General features: G+C 41.6%; 1 protein-coding gene across 3 annotated transcripts; it reads right to left on the bottom strand.

Moving 5' to 3' along the window:
* Nucleotides 1–4,367: 4,367 nt before the first annotated feature.
* On the bottom strand, nt 4,368–15,389 carry LOC117266006 (uncharacterized). Of its 3 annotated transcripts, none has more exons than XM_033640915.2 (6): nt 15,204–15,389; nt 12,346–12,413; nt 10,710–11,004; nt 10,258–10,412; nt 9,459–9,738; nt 4,368–4,768 (listed from the first exon to the last, which is right to left on the bottom strand). In XM_033640915.2, the coding sequence occupies exons 2-6, from the start codon at nt 12,407–12,409 to the stop codon at nt 4,612–4,614; spliced, it is 951 nt and encodes a 316-aa protein (XP_033496806.2). In that variant the 5' UTR covers nt 12,410–12,413; nt 15,204–15,389; the 3' UTR covers nt 4,368–4,611. The 3 variants fall into 3 exon arrangements, with proteins under 3 accessions (XP_033496806.2, XP_033496807.2, XP_033496808.2); XM_033640916.2 differs by lacking the exon at nt 15,204–15,389 and adding an exon at nt 13,990–14,094; XM_033640917.2 differs by lacking the exon at nt 15,204–15,389 and adding an exon at nt 13,841–13,881.
* Between the last annotated feature and the right edge of the window lie 1,006 nt (nt 15,390–16,395).

The following is a 16,395-nucleotide window of genomic DNA, read 5'->3' as shown; positions in this document are numbered from 1 at the left end:
TTGCCCTCAGTTTTGGCTTCAGCAAGAGAAACGCATGCTCAGTTGGATTCAGGTCAGATGATATGACTTGGCCATTGCAGAACATTCCACTTCTTTGCCTTAAAAATGTCTTTGGTTGCTTTTGCAGTATGCTTCAGGTCATTGTCCAACTGCACTGAAGCATCGTCCAATGAGTTTTGAAGCATTTGGTTGAATCTGAGCAGATAATGGTGCCCCAAACACTTCAGCTTTCATCCTGCTGCTCTTGTAAGCAAGACAAGACTTCACTAGAATAAATACCGAGGGTTTATCACAAGATGCAAACCATTGGTTAGCCTTAAAAATGGAAGTCCAGATTAGAGTTTGTCAAAAACCATCTAAAAAGCCTGTACAGTTGTGGAACAGCATACTATGGACAGATAAAACAAAGATCAACTACCAGAATGATGGGAAGAGAAGAGAAGGAAGAAGGGAAGGAACTGCTCATGATCCAAAGCTCACCACCTCATCAGTGAAGCATGGTGGAGGTACTGTTATGTCATGGCCATGTATGGCTGCCAGTGGAACTGGTTCTCTTGTATTTATTGATGATGTGACTGCTGACAAGAGCAGCAAGATGAAAGCTGAAGTGTTTGGGGCTACATTATCTGCTCAGATTCAACCAAATGCTTCAAAACTTATTGGACGATGCTTCACAGTGCAGTTGGACATTGACCTGAAGCATACTGCAAAAGCAACCAAAGACATTTTTAAGGCAAAGAAGTGGAATGTTCTGCAATGGCCAAGTCATATCATCTGACCTGAATCCAAATGAGCATGCGTTTCTCTTGCTGAAGCTAAAACTGAGGGCAAAACACCCAAAACACAAGCAGGAAGTGCAGACGGCTGCAGTAAAGGGCTGGCAGAGCATCACCAGGGAAGAAACCCAGCATCTGGTGATGTCTATGTGTCCAACACTTCAGGCAGTCATTGACTGTAAAGGATTTGCAACCAAGTATTAAAACTGGCTGTTTAATTGATGATTATGTTAGTTTGTCCAAATACTTATGAGCCCTTAAAGTTGGGGGACTGTGTGAAGAAATGGTTGTGATTCCTACACGGTTCATACTACATTTTTGAAAAAAGTCTTAAATGAAAGCTGAGAGTCTGCACTTTAAGCAGGTATTCATTGTTTCATTTAAAACCCATTGTGGTGGTGTACAGAGCCAAAATGATGACAAGTGTATCATTGTCCAAATAATTATGGACCTGACTGTATAACGTTATGACAAAGAAGACCAATTTATCAGACGCAATGATGTTAGACGATAATTGTAATACACGCAATTCATCTGCGCAGCATTGATTTCATGGGATTCAAGGGTGTGATCAGTGTCAGATGTACAGGTACAGGTACTGTAGCCACTTGAACCAGTGATGAGTAATTTAACCTACACATAATTTTATTTGCTACCTTGTTTTGTCTTGATTTTTCCCTCTCTCCTCCTCTATTTCTTCTTTCCTGACCTGTTTTTTTTCTCCTCTATTATGTGATTTCATTGATGTTTTGACAGGGGAATTTCTTTGATAAGCTTTTAGTGGCTTCTAACCTCTCTGGCACTTTTCTTTTTTTAATCTTGTAAATTTTATACTGTCTGTTTTTAACATTATGTGAAAATAAACTAATCTAAACTAAAGCTAAATATTATTCATCCCGTTATGCGTTGCCACGCATGTTTCCTTCTCCTGCAGCTGCCACGGTGTTGTCCTTTTCTGTAAAGTTGCTTTTCTCCTCCTCATATTTTAGTAGAATTAATCTCTGATCCTCACGAGAAATACCTTTTTTCCCTCACATACAGCGCTCTGTGAGGACGCTCAGTGACGCTCAGTGACGCTGCGCTTCTCTCATGATTGTGATTGGTCTGCTGCGTGCGCGTTCACGGCTCTTGATAAAGCAACCCTGGGTTGAGTTACCGAGTTGATATCCAGCGTCATGATACCGATTATCCTGATTGCCATTGTTAGGGTTAGTCAACCCAGGATAGGTCTGGGTAACCCAGGAAAGGTTGATCTCGCTTCGTGATACAGGCCCCAGTCCTCCATCCTCTTCAGATTTTGAGTTGGGCATTAATTATCTTAACTTTAGTTAATCTTCAGCCTGTGTGTGCACACAGCCCTGCAGTCTCATGCCCTTTAATGGAGATTTGCCAGGCGTTTACCGATGCTAATTATGATCAGCTTGAATGCACCTTAGACTTAGAAGGACAATTCAAAGGAATTCAAAACCATAAGAACAGAGGTGCAAACGCAACTATTGCGCCATTTAAGAGCATGTCATGAACTTTTTGTAGGACATATCTTAAAACCAAATTTAAGAAAAATTTGTGAATATATTGGTGAATGAGGCCTAATATATGTGGGCCTGCGTTAATGGTTATTTGACTGTATTTTACTGTGTGCACTTGTATGCTTTCTTGTGTAACGACGTAAGATAGCCTATTATAAGTTTGGTTTGTTAATGGGCAGGCCCTTTTGTAATCTATAGTGTTATAGTGAGTTATGGGTGTAGCCTACTATGGTGAATGGTTTTCTTTAGCATTTAATCACCCCTTCATATCTACATAAGGCACGGATCCTCTTCCACCAAGCCTGTCATGTTGCACCACATTTCTAAAGTAGCCCAAACACTGGCTCTGGAGAGGGCCTTTCACGTTTCACAGTACCTGATGACCACCTTAGGTTCCCTGACACACTCAAAAAGAGCAGAGGGGTATTCAGTTGGTTTCCGTCTGGTACCTCACTGCTAGATGCTGCTAAATCCTAATCATTGGTCCTTTAAACTTTTGATCTGTAAATATTTTGTGTTGTTCATTGCTGTTAATTTCCTGTGGTGCCTAAATGCATGCGTCTGAATACTTTGTTCCAGATCCGTAAAGCAACAAGTCATGTTGGCAGTGGTTAATGCAGAATGATTATCTTGGGTGTGGGATTGAGCATTCAGCTGTTTCAAGCACCCACAGGCGGAAACATAAAAAGGTGCCTATATGCTCAGACGTGCACTGGCGTAGTGGTGGTACAGTTCTGGAGCAGTTCTGTTCTCTAAGATCTGAATCTGACTGTTTTTTGAAAGAGAAAAGAAACAGCCTTGTTGAACTGAGAAACCCTCAGTGGTTGGCAGACCTTCTTCTGTTTCTTCAGTTGATCTTTTGTGCCATCTGAACATGTTGGACAAAAGCTTGGAAGGAAAAGATGGGCTGATGTCGCAAATATATGCCCACATGAAATCATTTGTTGTTAGGCTTCGACTATTTAAGAGGCAAATCAATGACACCAGTGCCGCACACTTCTCTCCAATTTCCCAAACGCCAATATTTCTGTGAAATGGGGAAATATGTGACATCACTAATTACAGAGTTTACCCGGCACTGCCGACACAGTGAATTACACAGTTAAAGCAAACCTCCCAATAACATATTTGGCTCCTATAATAGGCCTATATTTTATCTCCAAGTGCACGTCACACACTGAGCGAGCCGCCTGTTAATGACGCTGTGGGCTAATGGGCATGTAGCTACTTCCATGTTTCAGCTGATACGTCATGTTTGTAGTCGACCAATGAAGATGAGTTTACATATCACCTTGGGTTCGTCCTTCACCTTCTCAGAATGATCCCACACTTTGGATTTCCTGCCCAACATGTTATTAACTAGCCTGTGGAATAACCGCAGGTACCAGCCCTGGAAATTAGAGGCCGTACACATGCTGGGTCTTTAACACCTAGAAAATGGGAGGTCGGTTGTATGCGTTACTCTTGTGCCTTTTCTGTGCCAGCTTTCAAGAGCGCGGTGGCAGGTTGCGTCTGAGGTTGCTAAGTAACCTTAACATGCATCATATAGCCTATTTACCTGAAATCCTGAGTGCAGAGCTGATCTTCTTCCAGGAGCTGTTTATAAGTGTGTAGGCCTATCGTCTGTGGGACAGATGTAAAGCTCTGGCTAACATGATCAACTGTTCCGTATTTATCAGACTTAATATTTTGATATTTTGATTTATTTTGACGAGGTGCAGCTCAGTTACAGTTTCACTTTTTCTTTTCCTGTAACTAAGCAACCAGTGAAATCTTACCGACTAATGACCTTAGTACGACTATCAGGGGGCAGCCCAAATAAAGACACAAGTTAAAAAACTGAAAACATGATTCTTCTGTAACTCCACATTCTTTATTTGTGTTTAAGTTTAATCAAGTGTGTTTTGATCCAGACCAACATGTAAGGCTCTTTTAATGATTTAATTCTATTTCAGAGACACAGACACAGCAGCAGGCAGTGACAGTACAATCACAAGTTCAGCATTAAAGAGCAGTCTAAAACAGCATTAGAGAACAGATCAATTATGAAACACACGTAGGCTGCTGTGATAATGTTTTTATTATAGTAAGCTTAATTCAAACATGATTCAAACTGGTTTACCAGAGATCATGTAAGAGCCAGTTTATCTGACTAATGCCATATTGCTATTGTCTAGGACAAACTTAGCTCCATGTTGCACACAATGTGACTGGTTATTGTTCATGCAAACAATCCAGTTGAAGCTAAATGTATTATTTTGGTTTGTCTGAGTACATATAACAACACTGGCTTCATTCTTGCTCTTTTAAAGTGAATCCAGTAAAGAGCCATAGACCTCCACCTCACACAGGGAGAGGTACTCCGGTCTTCCAGGGATAAATATGTTAACATAGCGGCCTTCCATCCCATTACACTCGAATCCACGAGTAGCACCTGGTGGGATACTTGTGATCACGGCACACCTGGTAGAAGAAGCAGAAATGTCTTAAGTAACTCAGCAAGGCCTGGCTGAAGGAAACGATAAAGCTCAGTTCAGACCAAAGATTCACAACCAGAGGAAACTGTTTCAGTACGTTAGAGAGGCGTGAGCTGACCTGTTTCAGCTCGACTCGGACCGGCTAATCTGAGACAGTGGCTGGTTTTATGAGCAATGTCAACTGCTTTAACAGCCAGTTGGCTTGTAGTGAAGTCCACTGGCTAAGTCGGTTACAAACTGTCAGCAGACAGCATGCTGACAACACCTGAGTCTGTATCATTTAAGCCCCGTTTCCACCGAGCACTTTCCGTATGGTACCTTTGGAACCAACAGTAACCCTTCAGACATGGTACCTAGACCCTAGTGTTTCCACCACAAACAGTCTTCTTAAACGTGGGCGGGGTTGTTGTCACTCACTGCTCCGTCCAGCACTCACTGTATTTCTTCCTTTATCAGTCTGCACCTGGTTTATCGTCCACAGAATGAGGCTGCGCGCTGACATTTTCAGAACAAAATAGAGCAGGCTGCAGTGAGAGTCTCTCTCCATGGGATATTTAAAAATACTGGGTTTGTGCATTTAGTCCTTCTCAGGCAAGCTCAGGGGTTTAGTGTTCCCCACAGGAACAAAGCTCCACCATGCTTTTTTTTCCCCTTCCAAGTGAGGATTAGAAGATGCAGTTCACATAACCTGGCCAAAATTAATTTATATAAACGCTTGAAGATCCACTCGTTACTAAAATTGTTTGTCATATAAAAACTAAAGTGATGGTCAAAATTGTCACAGAATTTTAAGGTGTGTTGATGGATTCACGTCATCAACTCATGCACTGAGCAACATCACAAGCTCCAATGTTCCACCTTAAAAGTTGCCGGCAGTCGGCCCAGTGAATTAAATTGTTTTTTCTCAGACTCCAGCTGCTGTGAGAGGCAGCAAAACATCCTTTCATTTTATAGTTACAGTTTACTAATAAAACTCTCCACAGTATGAACAGTGGTTACATGAGCCTCAAAACCAGACACAACTCAGCCCTGAGCAGAGTGACCGTCCTCTACTGACCAATCAGACTGCAGTGTTCACAGCTCCACCTTTTAGTACCAGATCTGTGTGTTAGGTACCCCAACAGAGGGGGGACCAAACATGGGGACGGTACGGAACGGTTCCTTTGGTACCATCCAAAACTTTTCACAGTGGAAATGGAAAAACTTAACATTTCCTTATTTTGCTGCTTCACAATAAATGTTTTTCCATAACAAAATAATGTGGGACTTTTATTTTTAAGACTCAGTAGGAATTAAAATATGTTCATTACTGAATTACTGGAACTTTATAAGCGGCTTTTCTTCAAAAAAAGACAACTCTAATAATACAGCATGGAGTAAGATTAAAAGCCGAAACAGCCACAGTGAGATGATAATGAAGAGCTGCAGATAAAAGGCTCTCACTGCACCTCTGCAAACAGCTCATCTCCAACCGGTAAACTTCTTCTTTTACCTGCCACATGCAGCAAAAATAACAGGGGACTTCAGCTGTGGTTCAGTTTGCAACTGGGCATGTAGCCCACTTCGTAGAAAATACCGGGATATACAGTACAGGCCAAAAATTTGGACACACCTTCTCATTCAATGTGTTTTCTTTATTTTCATGACTATTTACATTGTAGATTCATACTGAAGGCATCAAAACTATGAATGAACACATGTGGAGTTATGTACTTAACAAAAAAGGTGAAATAACTGAAAACATGTTTTATATTCTAGTTTCTTCAAAATAGCCACCCTTTGCTCTGATTACTGCTTTGCACACTCTTGGCATTCTCTCCATGAGCTTCAAGAGGTAGTCACCTGAAATGGTTTTCCAACAGTCTTGAAGGAGTTCCCAGAGGTGATTAGCACTTGTTGGCCCCTTTGCCTTCACTCTGCGGTCCAGCTCACCCCAAACCATCTCGATTGGGTTCAGGTCCGGTGACTGTGGAGGCCAGGTCATCTGCCGCAGCACTCCATCACTCTCCTTCTTGGTCAAATAGCCCTTACACAGCCTGGAGGTGTGTTTGGGGTCATTGTCCTGTTGAAAAATTAATGATCGTCCAACTAAACGCAAACCGGATGGGATGGCATGTCGCTGCAGGATGCTGTGGTAGCCATGCTGGTTCAGTGTGCCTTCAATTTTGAATAAATCCCCAACAGTGTCACCAGCAAAACACCCCCACACCATCACACCTCCTCCTCCATGCTTCACAGTGGGAACCAGGCATGTGGAATCCATCCGTTCACCTTTTCTGCGTCTCACAAAGACACGGCGGTTGGAACCAAAGATCTCAAATTTGGACTCATCAGACCAAAGCACAGATTTCCACTGGTCTAATGTCCATTCCTTGTGTTTCTTGGCCCAAACAAATCTCTTCTGCTTGTTGCCTCTCCTTAGCAGTGGTTTCCTAGCAGCTATTTGACCATGAAGGCCTGATTGGCGCAGTCTCCTCTTAACAGTTGTTCTAGAGATGGGTCTGCTGCTAGAACTCTGTGTGGCATTCATCTGGTCTCTGATCTGAGCTGCTGTTAACTTGCGATTTCTGAGGCTGGTGACTCGGATGAACTTATCCTCAGAAGCAGAGGTGACTCTTGGTCTTCCTTTCCTGGGTCGGTCCTCATGTGTGCCAGTTTCGTTGTATCGCTTGATGGTTTTTGCGACTCCACTTGGGGACACATTTAAAGTTTTTGCAATTTTCCGGACTGACTGACCTTCATTTCTTAAAGTAATGATGGCCACTCGTTTTTCTTTAGTTAGCTGATTGGTTCTTGCCATAATATGAATTTTAACAGTTGTCCAATAGGGCTGTCGGCTGTGTATTAACCTGACTTCTGCACAACACAACTGATGGTCCCAACCCCATTGATAAAGCAAGAAATTCCACTAGTTAACCCTGATAAGGCACACCTGTGAAGTGGAAACCATTTCAGGTGACTACCTCTTGAAGCTCATGGAGAGAATGCCAAGAGTGTGCAAAGCAGTAATCAGAGCAAAGGGTGGCTATTTTGAAGAAACTAGAATATAAAACATGTTTTCAGTTATTTCACCTTTTTTTGTTAAGTACATAACTCCACATGTGTTCATTCATAGTTTTGATGCCTTCAGTGAGAATCTACAATGTAAATAGTCATGAAAATAAAGAAAACGCATTGAATGAGAAGGTGTGTCCAAACTTTTGGCCTGTACTGTATATCGTGTTTTGCCATTCAGCCTGAAAATACCGAGATATTAATTTTTGTCCATGTCGCCCAGCCTTAGAATGCGACATGTTTCACATCAGCTTGTAGAGAGGTGAATATCAGTAAGCAATATTTTTTTGGCACAGTTAACCACTTACTACAGATTTTTACTCATTAATGGGAAATTCTGACTTGTAAGGACTTCAGCAGCTTCAGACCGGTGGCATTAACATCGCACCTCATGAAGACTCTGGGATGCCTGGTCCTGTTTCGTCTCCGCCCCGCAGTAGGCCCTTCAATGGACCCCCTGCAGTTTGCCTACCAGCCTGGCACTGAGGTGGACGACACCATCATCTTCCTCCTGCATAGAGCTCTTTCTCACCTGGAGAAGTCCAGAAGCTCTGAGAGAATCATGTTCTTTGACAATCTTTGACTTCTCCAGCGCTTTCAACACCATACAGCCTGCACTTCTGAGGGACAAACTGGAGCACATAGGGGTGACTAATCACCTCACATCCTGGATCCTGGACTACCTCACGGAGCAGCCGCAGTATGTCAAGACCTAGGATTGTGTATCGGACTTGGTTGTCTGCAGTACGGGGGCCCCGCAGGGGACGGTGCTGGCACCATTCCTCTTCACCCTCTACACTGCAGACTTTTCATACGACACCCCCACATGTCATCTGCAGAAGTTCTCTGACGACTCTGCCATCGTTGGCCTCATCACAAATTATGATAAATGATAGTCATGATGATTCATTTTATTTGTGCCTGATGTGCACAGCACATATAGGAACACACTTGTTATTCCTCATACTTATGTTTCGTCTTATTATTTTTCTTCTGCCAGATTTCGGTGCGTAACTTGTGCCACAGCTTTGAGCGCACACACGGCCTTCATAAAACATATAGATTCAAGATTCAAAATGCACAGTAAGGACACGCGTTTCCCTGCAGAATGACATTCATTCTTTTCTGTCACCAATTAATGCTAAGCAATATAAATCTGAAGTATAAAATAGATCATAATATATACGGTGCGCACTGTTATAACGTCTCTTTGCTTAGTGTAATATTAATTTTTCTGACGCGACTGGATTTGTGAGCGTTTGGTCGCTAAGAAGACTGTTGAGAGTGGGTCAGCTCGTGGGTCACAAAAGTGCGAATCTGGGAAACGCGTTTTTCTTTCAAGGGGGGCTTAAGAGCGTTCTTACGAAGATCTTAGTGCTAAGATCTTCTCATCTGGATCTGGGAAACGCGGCCAATGTCAATATAGGTTAGACTGTAACATAAAATCTGGAGATTGGAGATGTGGTGTTATGATCAGGGCTTCAACATTTTAATCCCAAATAACTGAAGTATCTAGCACCAAAGAGAAACTGAAATTATTCTTCCTCCTGTAGCATAAATGATTTCCATTAAATTCCAGTTTAAAGACTTTTTAATATTGTAATGAACAGGCTGTACACTACCTGGGGTTGTTGTTGCCGTTGTTTTCGAGAGAATCTCCGATGCGGATCTCAGCTCCATTCAGTCGTTCCCAGTAATCAACTCGGTTGGTTACATTAACAGAAAAGACTTTTGTGTGTCTGGGCAGAACCAGTCGCCACCAAGGATTCATGTCATTCTTTGTGTGACTGCAGGTCGCCCTCACCCAGTTACCGTCATGATACCCATCAATAGCATTATATGGAGAGCCAAATTCAAAGAGTGATGACTGTGAGGCTTTTCCTTGTATTGCCAGGTTTTCTCCTGCAAAAACAATAAAATATCAGCACAAATACAACTTTTCTGTTTTGTTTTGTTTGTTTTTAGTGCGTATAATTTTAGATGAATGCAGACCATTTATAATCTGACTCTGGCAGGTCCTGACTCTAGGGATGTCCAGTACTATTTTCACGACTGAGAACTTTTTGTATTACTTAATCTTTTTTAGGTGACACAATGACAACTCTCTGCTATTGAAAATGGTGCAGACAGGATGTTTTACAAACCTTGGCTCAAATAGACTAAACCTAGCCGTACCACCAGAGATCATGGGGCATTGCAGTATAGTGCAAGACTTCGGCTTCTCTGTATTTCTTCTTTATACTTTCTGTCTGACAATAATATTCTACTCTGAGTAATTTTGGAAGTTCTGTGCATCACTAAAGTGTGCTGCAGGTCTTGGGGACCTGCAGGCAGGAGGACCTCTGATCTCCGTGTTATAAAGCCACTGATAAGTACCTATATAACACAGAGATACAACACCGGTATTGCTCAAACTCTCACCAGTTGGGGCACGGTACCCATAAACCTCCACTTCACAGAGCGTAAGAATCTTGTTTGAACCAGGCAGATACACAGTCACGTAACGTCCCTCCACACGACCGCTGACAGTCACAGTGTATGTCTCCCCTGGAGCAATTGCAGGAATGGTACCAACCCTGAATAAGCAGCAAAAAGAGAGAAAGCAGCTTAATAATGATGTTCAGTATCTATTTTGGAGTTTCTCAGTGATGCAGACAGAAGTGTCCTACTTAAAGAAACAGGTCTGTTGTGACTGGGCTGACTGGACTGAGGTTGAAGGTAAAACGTGGTGATGAATAATGAACGGAGCAGATATGAAAATAAGCAGTTAAATTTCCCTATAAGAAACAAAGGTACGAAATAGTAGCTCTAGCTAGCATTTTTTCATATATATCCTCTATAAATATGTTAATGAATAATCAACATGCACTCACAGTGAGTTAGAGGCACCATTGCCTTCTAAAGAGTTGCCGATGTGAATCTTTGCCCCGTGGATTCTTTCTGCACAGCAGTCTCCTCTGTTGGTGATGACAACGGAGGTGACGATGTAGGACTCCAGCAGGTCCACTCTCCACCAGGGGTTAGTCTGTTGTGCAGTCGCGGTACATGATCCATGGAGATAATTGGTATCACGGTTTCCATCAATGGCATTGTAGGCAGCCGCAAAACCAATCTGCTGTCCGTTGTAGCGGGTTGATTGAGTTGCTTTGCCACGCAAGGCCACATTTCCTGTGAAAGAAATACACACATTTTTTAGCTCCCAGCTTAACGTTGGCTAATGCATGCTAATGTAGCCTTGAGCCTCTAACCTCAATCAGAGGTGAGGCACAGCTTTAAGGACCAGACACAGCAAACCAAATTCAAAGAACTTTCGGCGACGGAGGCCCCCTGCTGCATTGTCTGACGTTGCTGTGTCTCGGCAAAAAAAGTTGCACATGGACACACAGCTGACAGTTGGCCAGCACGTACGTTCTGCACCTGACTGACAGGAAATAACTCTCCACACCAGCACACAGTGTTCGTCTGTAATCCTTATTCAAAAATGGAAACCAGAAGACTTGTCTTGACGTCTGGACGTTAGTTAGCACATCAACAATACAATCCAGTGTTGAAAGAACAAAGCATATCTACCATGTGTCAGTGAACAGTAACACAAACCATCACCAAATGTTTCTGCTAAAGAGCTCAATGGCTAAAGAAAAATAATATTACCTTATGTAACAACTTTGTTTTTGTCTCACTCTCTCTTGACTTTAACTTCTGTTTCTCTTCTTGTGTGCTGAGCTGAACTGCCAATCAGAGTATTCCTTTCGCCGATGGGCTCCTCTGTGCTGATACAGATTCAACATGCTGAATGAGCCCAAAAAAAAAAAAAAGCAGACCAACGAGGGGCAACGGTGCAGGACACATTGCACCGACGACACTCACCAGTGGCCCAACTTTGACCGACCATCAACTTGGTGTGTCAGGGCCTTTTCCACTTTCTGAGTCGGTCACACCAAGATCCTTCACAATACTGGCCCACCGGAAAAATCCCACACCTTTGTGATAGCCCCGTTGGGAACTGCCCATTGGTCCGACAGCCCATTGTTCCGACCATATTAAACCCATTGTTCCGAAGTCTGTTCTGAAATCATCATGATGCCCTGTGGTTAAGGTCTGGTTAGGTTTAGGCACAAAAACCACTTGGTTAGGGTTAGGAAAAGATCATGGTGTGGGTTAAAATGAAAAAGAAAGTGACAAACATATAAGCTGTGAGCCTGCTTCGCCTCAAGCCTTTCCCAGCTGACCCAGAGCCGGTCGCGGCGCACCATCAAGGTAGAAATACGCCCGCCGGGAGCCGTTCAGCCCCACGGACCGTCGGACTAATGGGATGTCGGACCAATGGGCTGTCGGACCAATGACATGGACCCAGCCCCGTTTGGGGTAAAGAAGCTAAGTGGGACAAAGGTTTGGGGAGAGAGCCCTGACCTTATTCTTTCATCAGTTTTGTAAATGCAATCAGGGAACTATCTCTGGTAATGTTTTATAGTAAATACATAAATACGCATATTCTTACATTTTACTTACCAGAAAGGCAAGCTGAGCACATCCCCGAGAGGAGCAGCAAAAGAAAAACCACACTGTGCTTCATTATTCTGTTTATGACAGACAAGAGAAAGAGTTGTGAATAGAAGTAAAGCTGCAAATGCATAATTCTAAGCACATTTTGCCAGATTCTCAGAAACATTGGAGATGGCTTATGGTGGTGAAATGAACATTCAAGTCACGGGCAACAGCTCAGATGGACATTCTTGAAGCTCGCTCAAAACTTGCAACATCAAACAACAAACTTTCAATCTCATTTTTCACTGTACATCAGATATAATTTTCTCAAAGAGCAATTATCCCCACATTTTTCTGCCAATAAAGAAAGTCACTTTGTCCCAGGAACAGCTGATTTTACTGCAAGGCTGTTGAGTGGCATTCATGTCATCACAGACCTGTTTTCAGTCAGTCTCTCCCCACAATAGTTGTCCCTTTAAAAACATTTTGGATTATCTGCTTTGCTAGTTTTTTATAGTTTGAATACTATGAAGCAATAAAGTCAGGGAATAAAGTCCCACAGAAAAATGATTTTATTTGGCGCCCCGTCATTTATGAGCAGGCCACATTTTAGCTCTTTGTAGACCTACACAATACAAGGATAAAAAACTATTCAGCTGAACAGTTTGACGTTGGCCTACTCTCTTCCAAATAATCCAGCCACGTAACTATCCACTGATTAATTTCAATCACACAATTTGATCTTCCTAAAGCTCCTCCTAAAACCAGCTCAGTGCCACAGGCACTGATTCCATGTGCGCTTCAGGGCTTGAGCAGCCATGGAGAGGTCTGAGCACTTATGTGCTCCAACATACAGTCAACAATATCAAACAAGTCAAACAGCTGTATACTGATGACAAACTGCACGTCATGGCTCAGTTAGTATTAACTTCTTTTCATCATTTAATGCACTTTAGACCAATGTAAATACTGGTGCCACTAGGGGGATGTAAATATATGTCTAAATATTTTTTCATGCTGTAACTGTAGGGCTCTGTGAATTGTACATGTGAATATTATGTAGATTATTTTGCTTACATCAAATGTTAGTATCCGTAAAAGTCTACAAGTCGGCGTCCTTAGTGATTGTTCTCTAAAAAAATGAATTTATCTTTTTTGTATTCCTTTTGTGACGTACAACTGCACAAGAAGACATTTTTATTCCGGGTATCTCGACTGTTTCTCTGTGGTTTCAATTGTTTTTCTGTCATCATGATGCACACGCATCTGCTGTGACGCTCACTCATTGATGTCTTTTAAAGTGTTACCGACATTTTTTTTTACTCCAAAGTTGGCTCTTATAAGTGTTTGTTGAGTGTTACTCTTGAAGGTACAGTAAAAACTATATATGCATATATTTATACAAAGTGCACACAAATGCCATCTTGCAGTACAAACAAAAGTGGAAAATAATTTGTGTATCCGCCCCATGACGCTGCACTTCACAATTTAATGAGTTCTTCATTGGCCCATGACTCACCCATCTGACAAGAATCGTGAAAATTAGGCCAGAAGTTTTTCTGTAATCCTGCTGAGAAACAAACCATGAAAACATGGCCTGTAATCCTGCTGAGAAACAAACCATGAAAACATGGCCAAAATAAAAGAAATGCAATATGAAATGCTCACCCTAATTTCTGGTTAGAAGACAGACTGAAATCCTTTGTCTGGAGATAAAAACCAACCAATGTGTGTGAAATTTTTCCCTTGCAGTCGATCATTTATAAAGATCACTATCCAATCAAATCGCATCATGGAGTCTACTCCCAGGCACTCCTCCTCAGGTGATCTAGATTCCAGGAGTCGTGTATGAACACACCGTGAAATATTCCCCAAATTTCATGTAAGAAACACACAATGATTTTGTAATATAAATGTATACTCTTTGTGATTATGTGCAATGTCTGTTATGCTGTGTTGTGAAGTACACAGTGTGATACTTTGTCTTCTTTGTTTCTGTTGTGAAACCTTTAAACGAAAATTTGCCAGCAGGTGTTAAATGTGTCAGAATCAAAGAGCAACTCTGTATTAATTAGGTCAGTCTGTAAATCAGTGCCTTTTATGTTCCCAAGACAGTCAGGGTAGTGGTGGTACTGATAGTGATGATAGCAATAGCTGAACACAACACCTTTTGTCATGTGACTGAGAATGTCCTCTTCCAAAAGACGAGCACACGAAGATTTTTTACAAGCAGCCATTTTGACCCACATTTATGTTTTTGTGAGGCAGTGACTAGGGTGGGAGGGAAGGGGGGTGGAAGGGTCAAACAAGCACCAGACTTTCATCCAGCAGATTGATGTTTACCAAAAGTCAACATACTTATTTTGACAATGTAATGTAGTATATAGATGTACGACATGTGTCACATGAGATATGTGACGTTGCCTTTGTAACAAACCTAATAATTTTAACCATGATGTTTTTTCTAAACCCAACCACGTAGTTTTGGTGCAACTGCAACCATTTCACATGTTACCCACATGTTTAAAACTGTGAACGTAAATAGTCATATATAAGCTACTCTGTCGTCCATCTGTAGGTGCGCTAATTTAGGACACACACCTGTGGGTCATATTCAGATGTATTAAGATATGACTCACGTGGTTGTATGGATTGGAGGACTTCTTGTATTTTTAGCAAACTTTATAAAGGCATTCAGTGTACATTAATTCCTGTTGGTAAGCACTTTGCCCTGTCATGATGCTTATCAAAAAGTTGCCCAGTGTATCACCGCAATAAGTGACAGACAAAGGGATTTCAGCAGTTGGCTGATATTATTGAATGTTTTGAACAATCACTGCTGTAATGTTTCATTGAATGAATAAAAACCACATTTGTCTTACCTTGGTGTGCAAATCTGGACAGGAACAATTCCTAAACACCAGCGATGTAAAATGTCAACTTCAAAGTGAAAATGATGACTAAAGAATCTGCTAACACTAACCTGACTGCCACGTAACAGAAATATTCAAACTAAGGCAGTTGTTGATCAGTTGTGGCCCCTACCAGCCGGTTAATGCTTGCTTCACACTACAGAACAATTTTCTCTCTTCCAAGGGTCACTATGTCAGATAAGGCAATTGTCGAGTCATAAAATCGTGCCGTGACAGACTACACGATGGTCCATGACCAATCACCCCTGGTCGTCTTTCACGACTTGTGTGATGACAACGATTTATTCTTGTTCTATTTTTATTATAACTTTTATTTCAGTCACTGTGGCTGTTCATGTCCCAGCTGGAATGTCACTGTAGTAATGTTAAAAGCGCCACCAGATGTCAGGAGCTACATTTGGGATTATCTCAACCAAAATTATAAAGTTTTGAGTTTGAAATGACGGTGCGCTGCATTAATAATAGAGTCAAGGATGAGTGTAATTATTTGTTTTGAATCAGGCACCAATAAAATACTTCCTACTGTAAGTACAGTGGAAGAAAACAACTGATGGACTTTTTAAAAAAGTGTTAGCAATAGTTTTTTATCCCAAAGTTGGCTCTTTTGAGATTTTAAATGTAATTCTTGATGGTTTGATGAATATAAGCCCTGGTGAGTAAAACAGAAGACAAATAATTTATAATGATAATGAACAGATGAAATAAATAAAGCGAGAGAAATGTGGAAACAAATGCTTACCCTGATTCCTGATTCTTCACTCTTGGTAGCCTCTTCCAGGCGTGATAGATAAATATTCCCCAAAGGTCATTTAATACACACACATCTCACAGAGAGGCAAGTGTTCTGATCCAACAGTATCAGCTCAGTTCAGACTTTACTGGCATAAAAGTTGCCAAAGCATCAAAATAAAATGTATCCAGATATTTGAACAGTACACAATAATGGCAATACGAACATTAACACAACATTAAAACATATATTTCATTATACTGATAGTTTTCATTCGTTTTCATCGTTTTTTGTGACAAAAACTAGGGACGTCGAGCTAAAAATAGGTGTTGATAATAAAAACTAAGACGAAATCTGTGTTGCCTTTTTGTTGACAAGACATGAAGAAAATGTTCGTGGCCAACTATCAGA

Source organism: Epinephelus lanceolatus, chromosome 10 (assembly GCF_041903045.1).
Source record: "Epinephelus lanceolatus isolate andai-2023 chromosome 10, ASM4190304v1, whole genome shotgun sequence".
Taxonomy (NCBI): Eukaryota; Metazoa; Chordata; class Actinopteri; order Perciformes; family Serranidae; genus Epinephelus; species Epinephelus lanceolatus.
Note: the sequence above shows the minus strand (reverse complement) of the source record. Positions and strands in the feature narration are given on the sequence as shown.

Excerpts from the sequence above, each read along its gene's own strand:
- LOC117266006 (XM_033640916.2), bottom strand. The coding sequence starts at position 14,081 with ATGATCGACTGCAAGGGAAAAATTTCACACACATTGGTTGGTTTTTAT. Across the intron at positions 10,413-10,709 it reads AATGGTGCCTCTAACTCACT|GGTTGGTACCATTCCTGCAA; the intron begins GTGAGTGCATGT and ends CTGCTTATTCAG. Across the intron at positions 9,739-10,257 it reads TGGGTACCGTGCCCCAACTG|GAGAAAACCTGGCAATACAA; the intron begins GTGAGAGTTTGA and ends TTGTTTTTGCAG.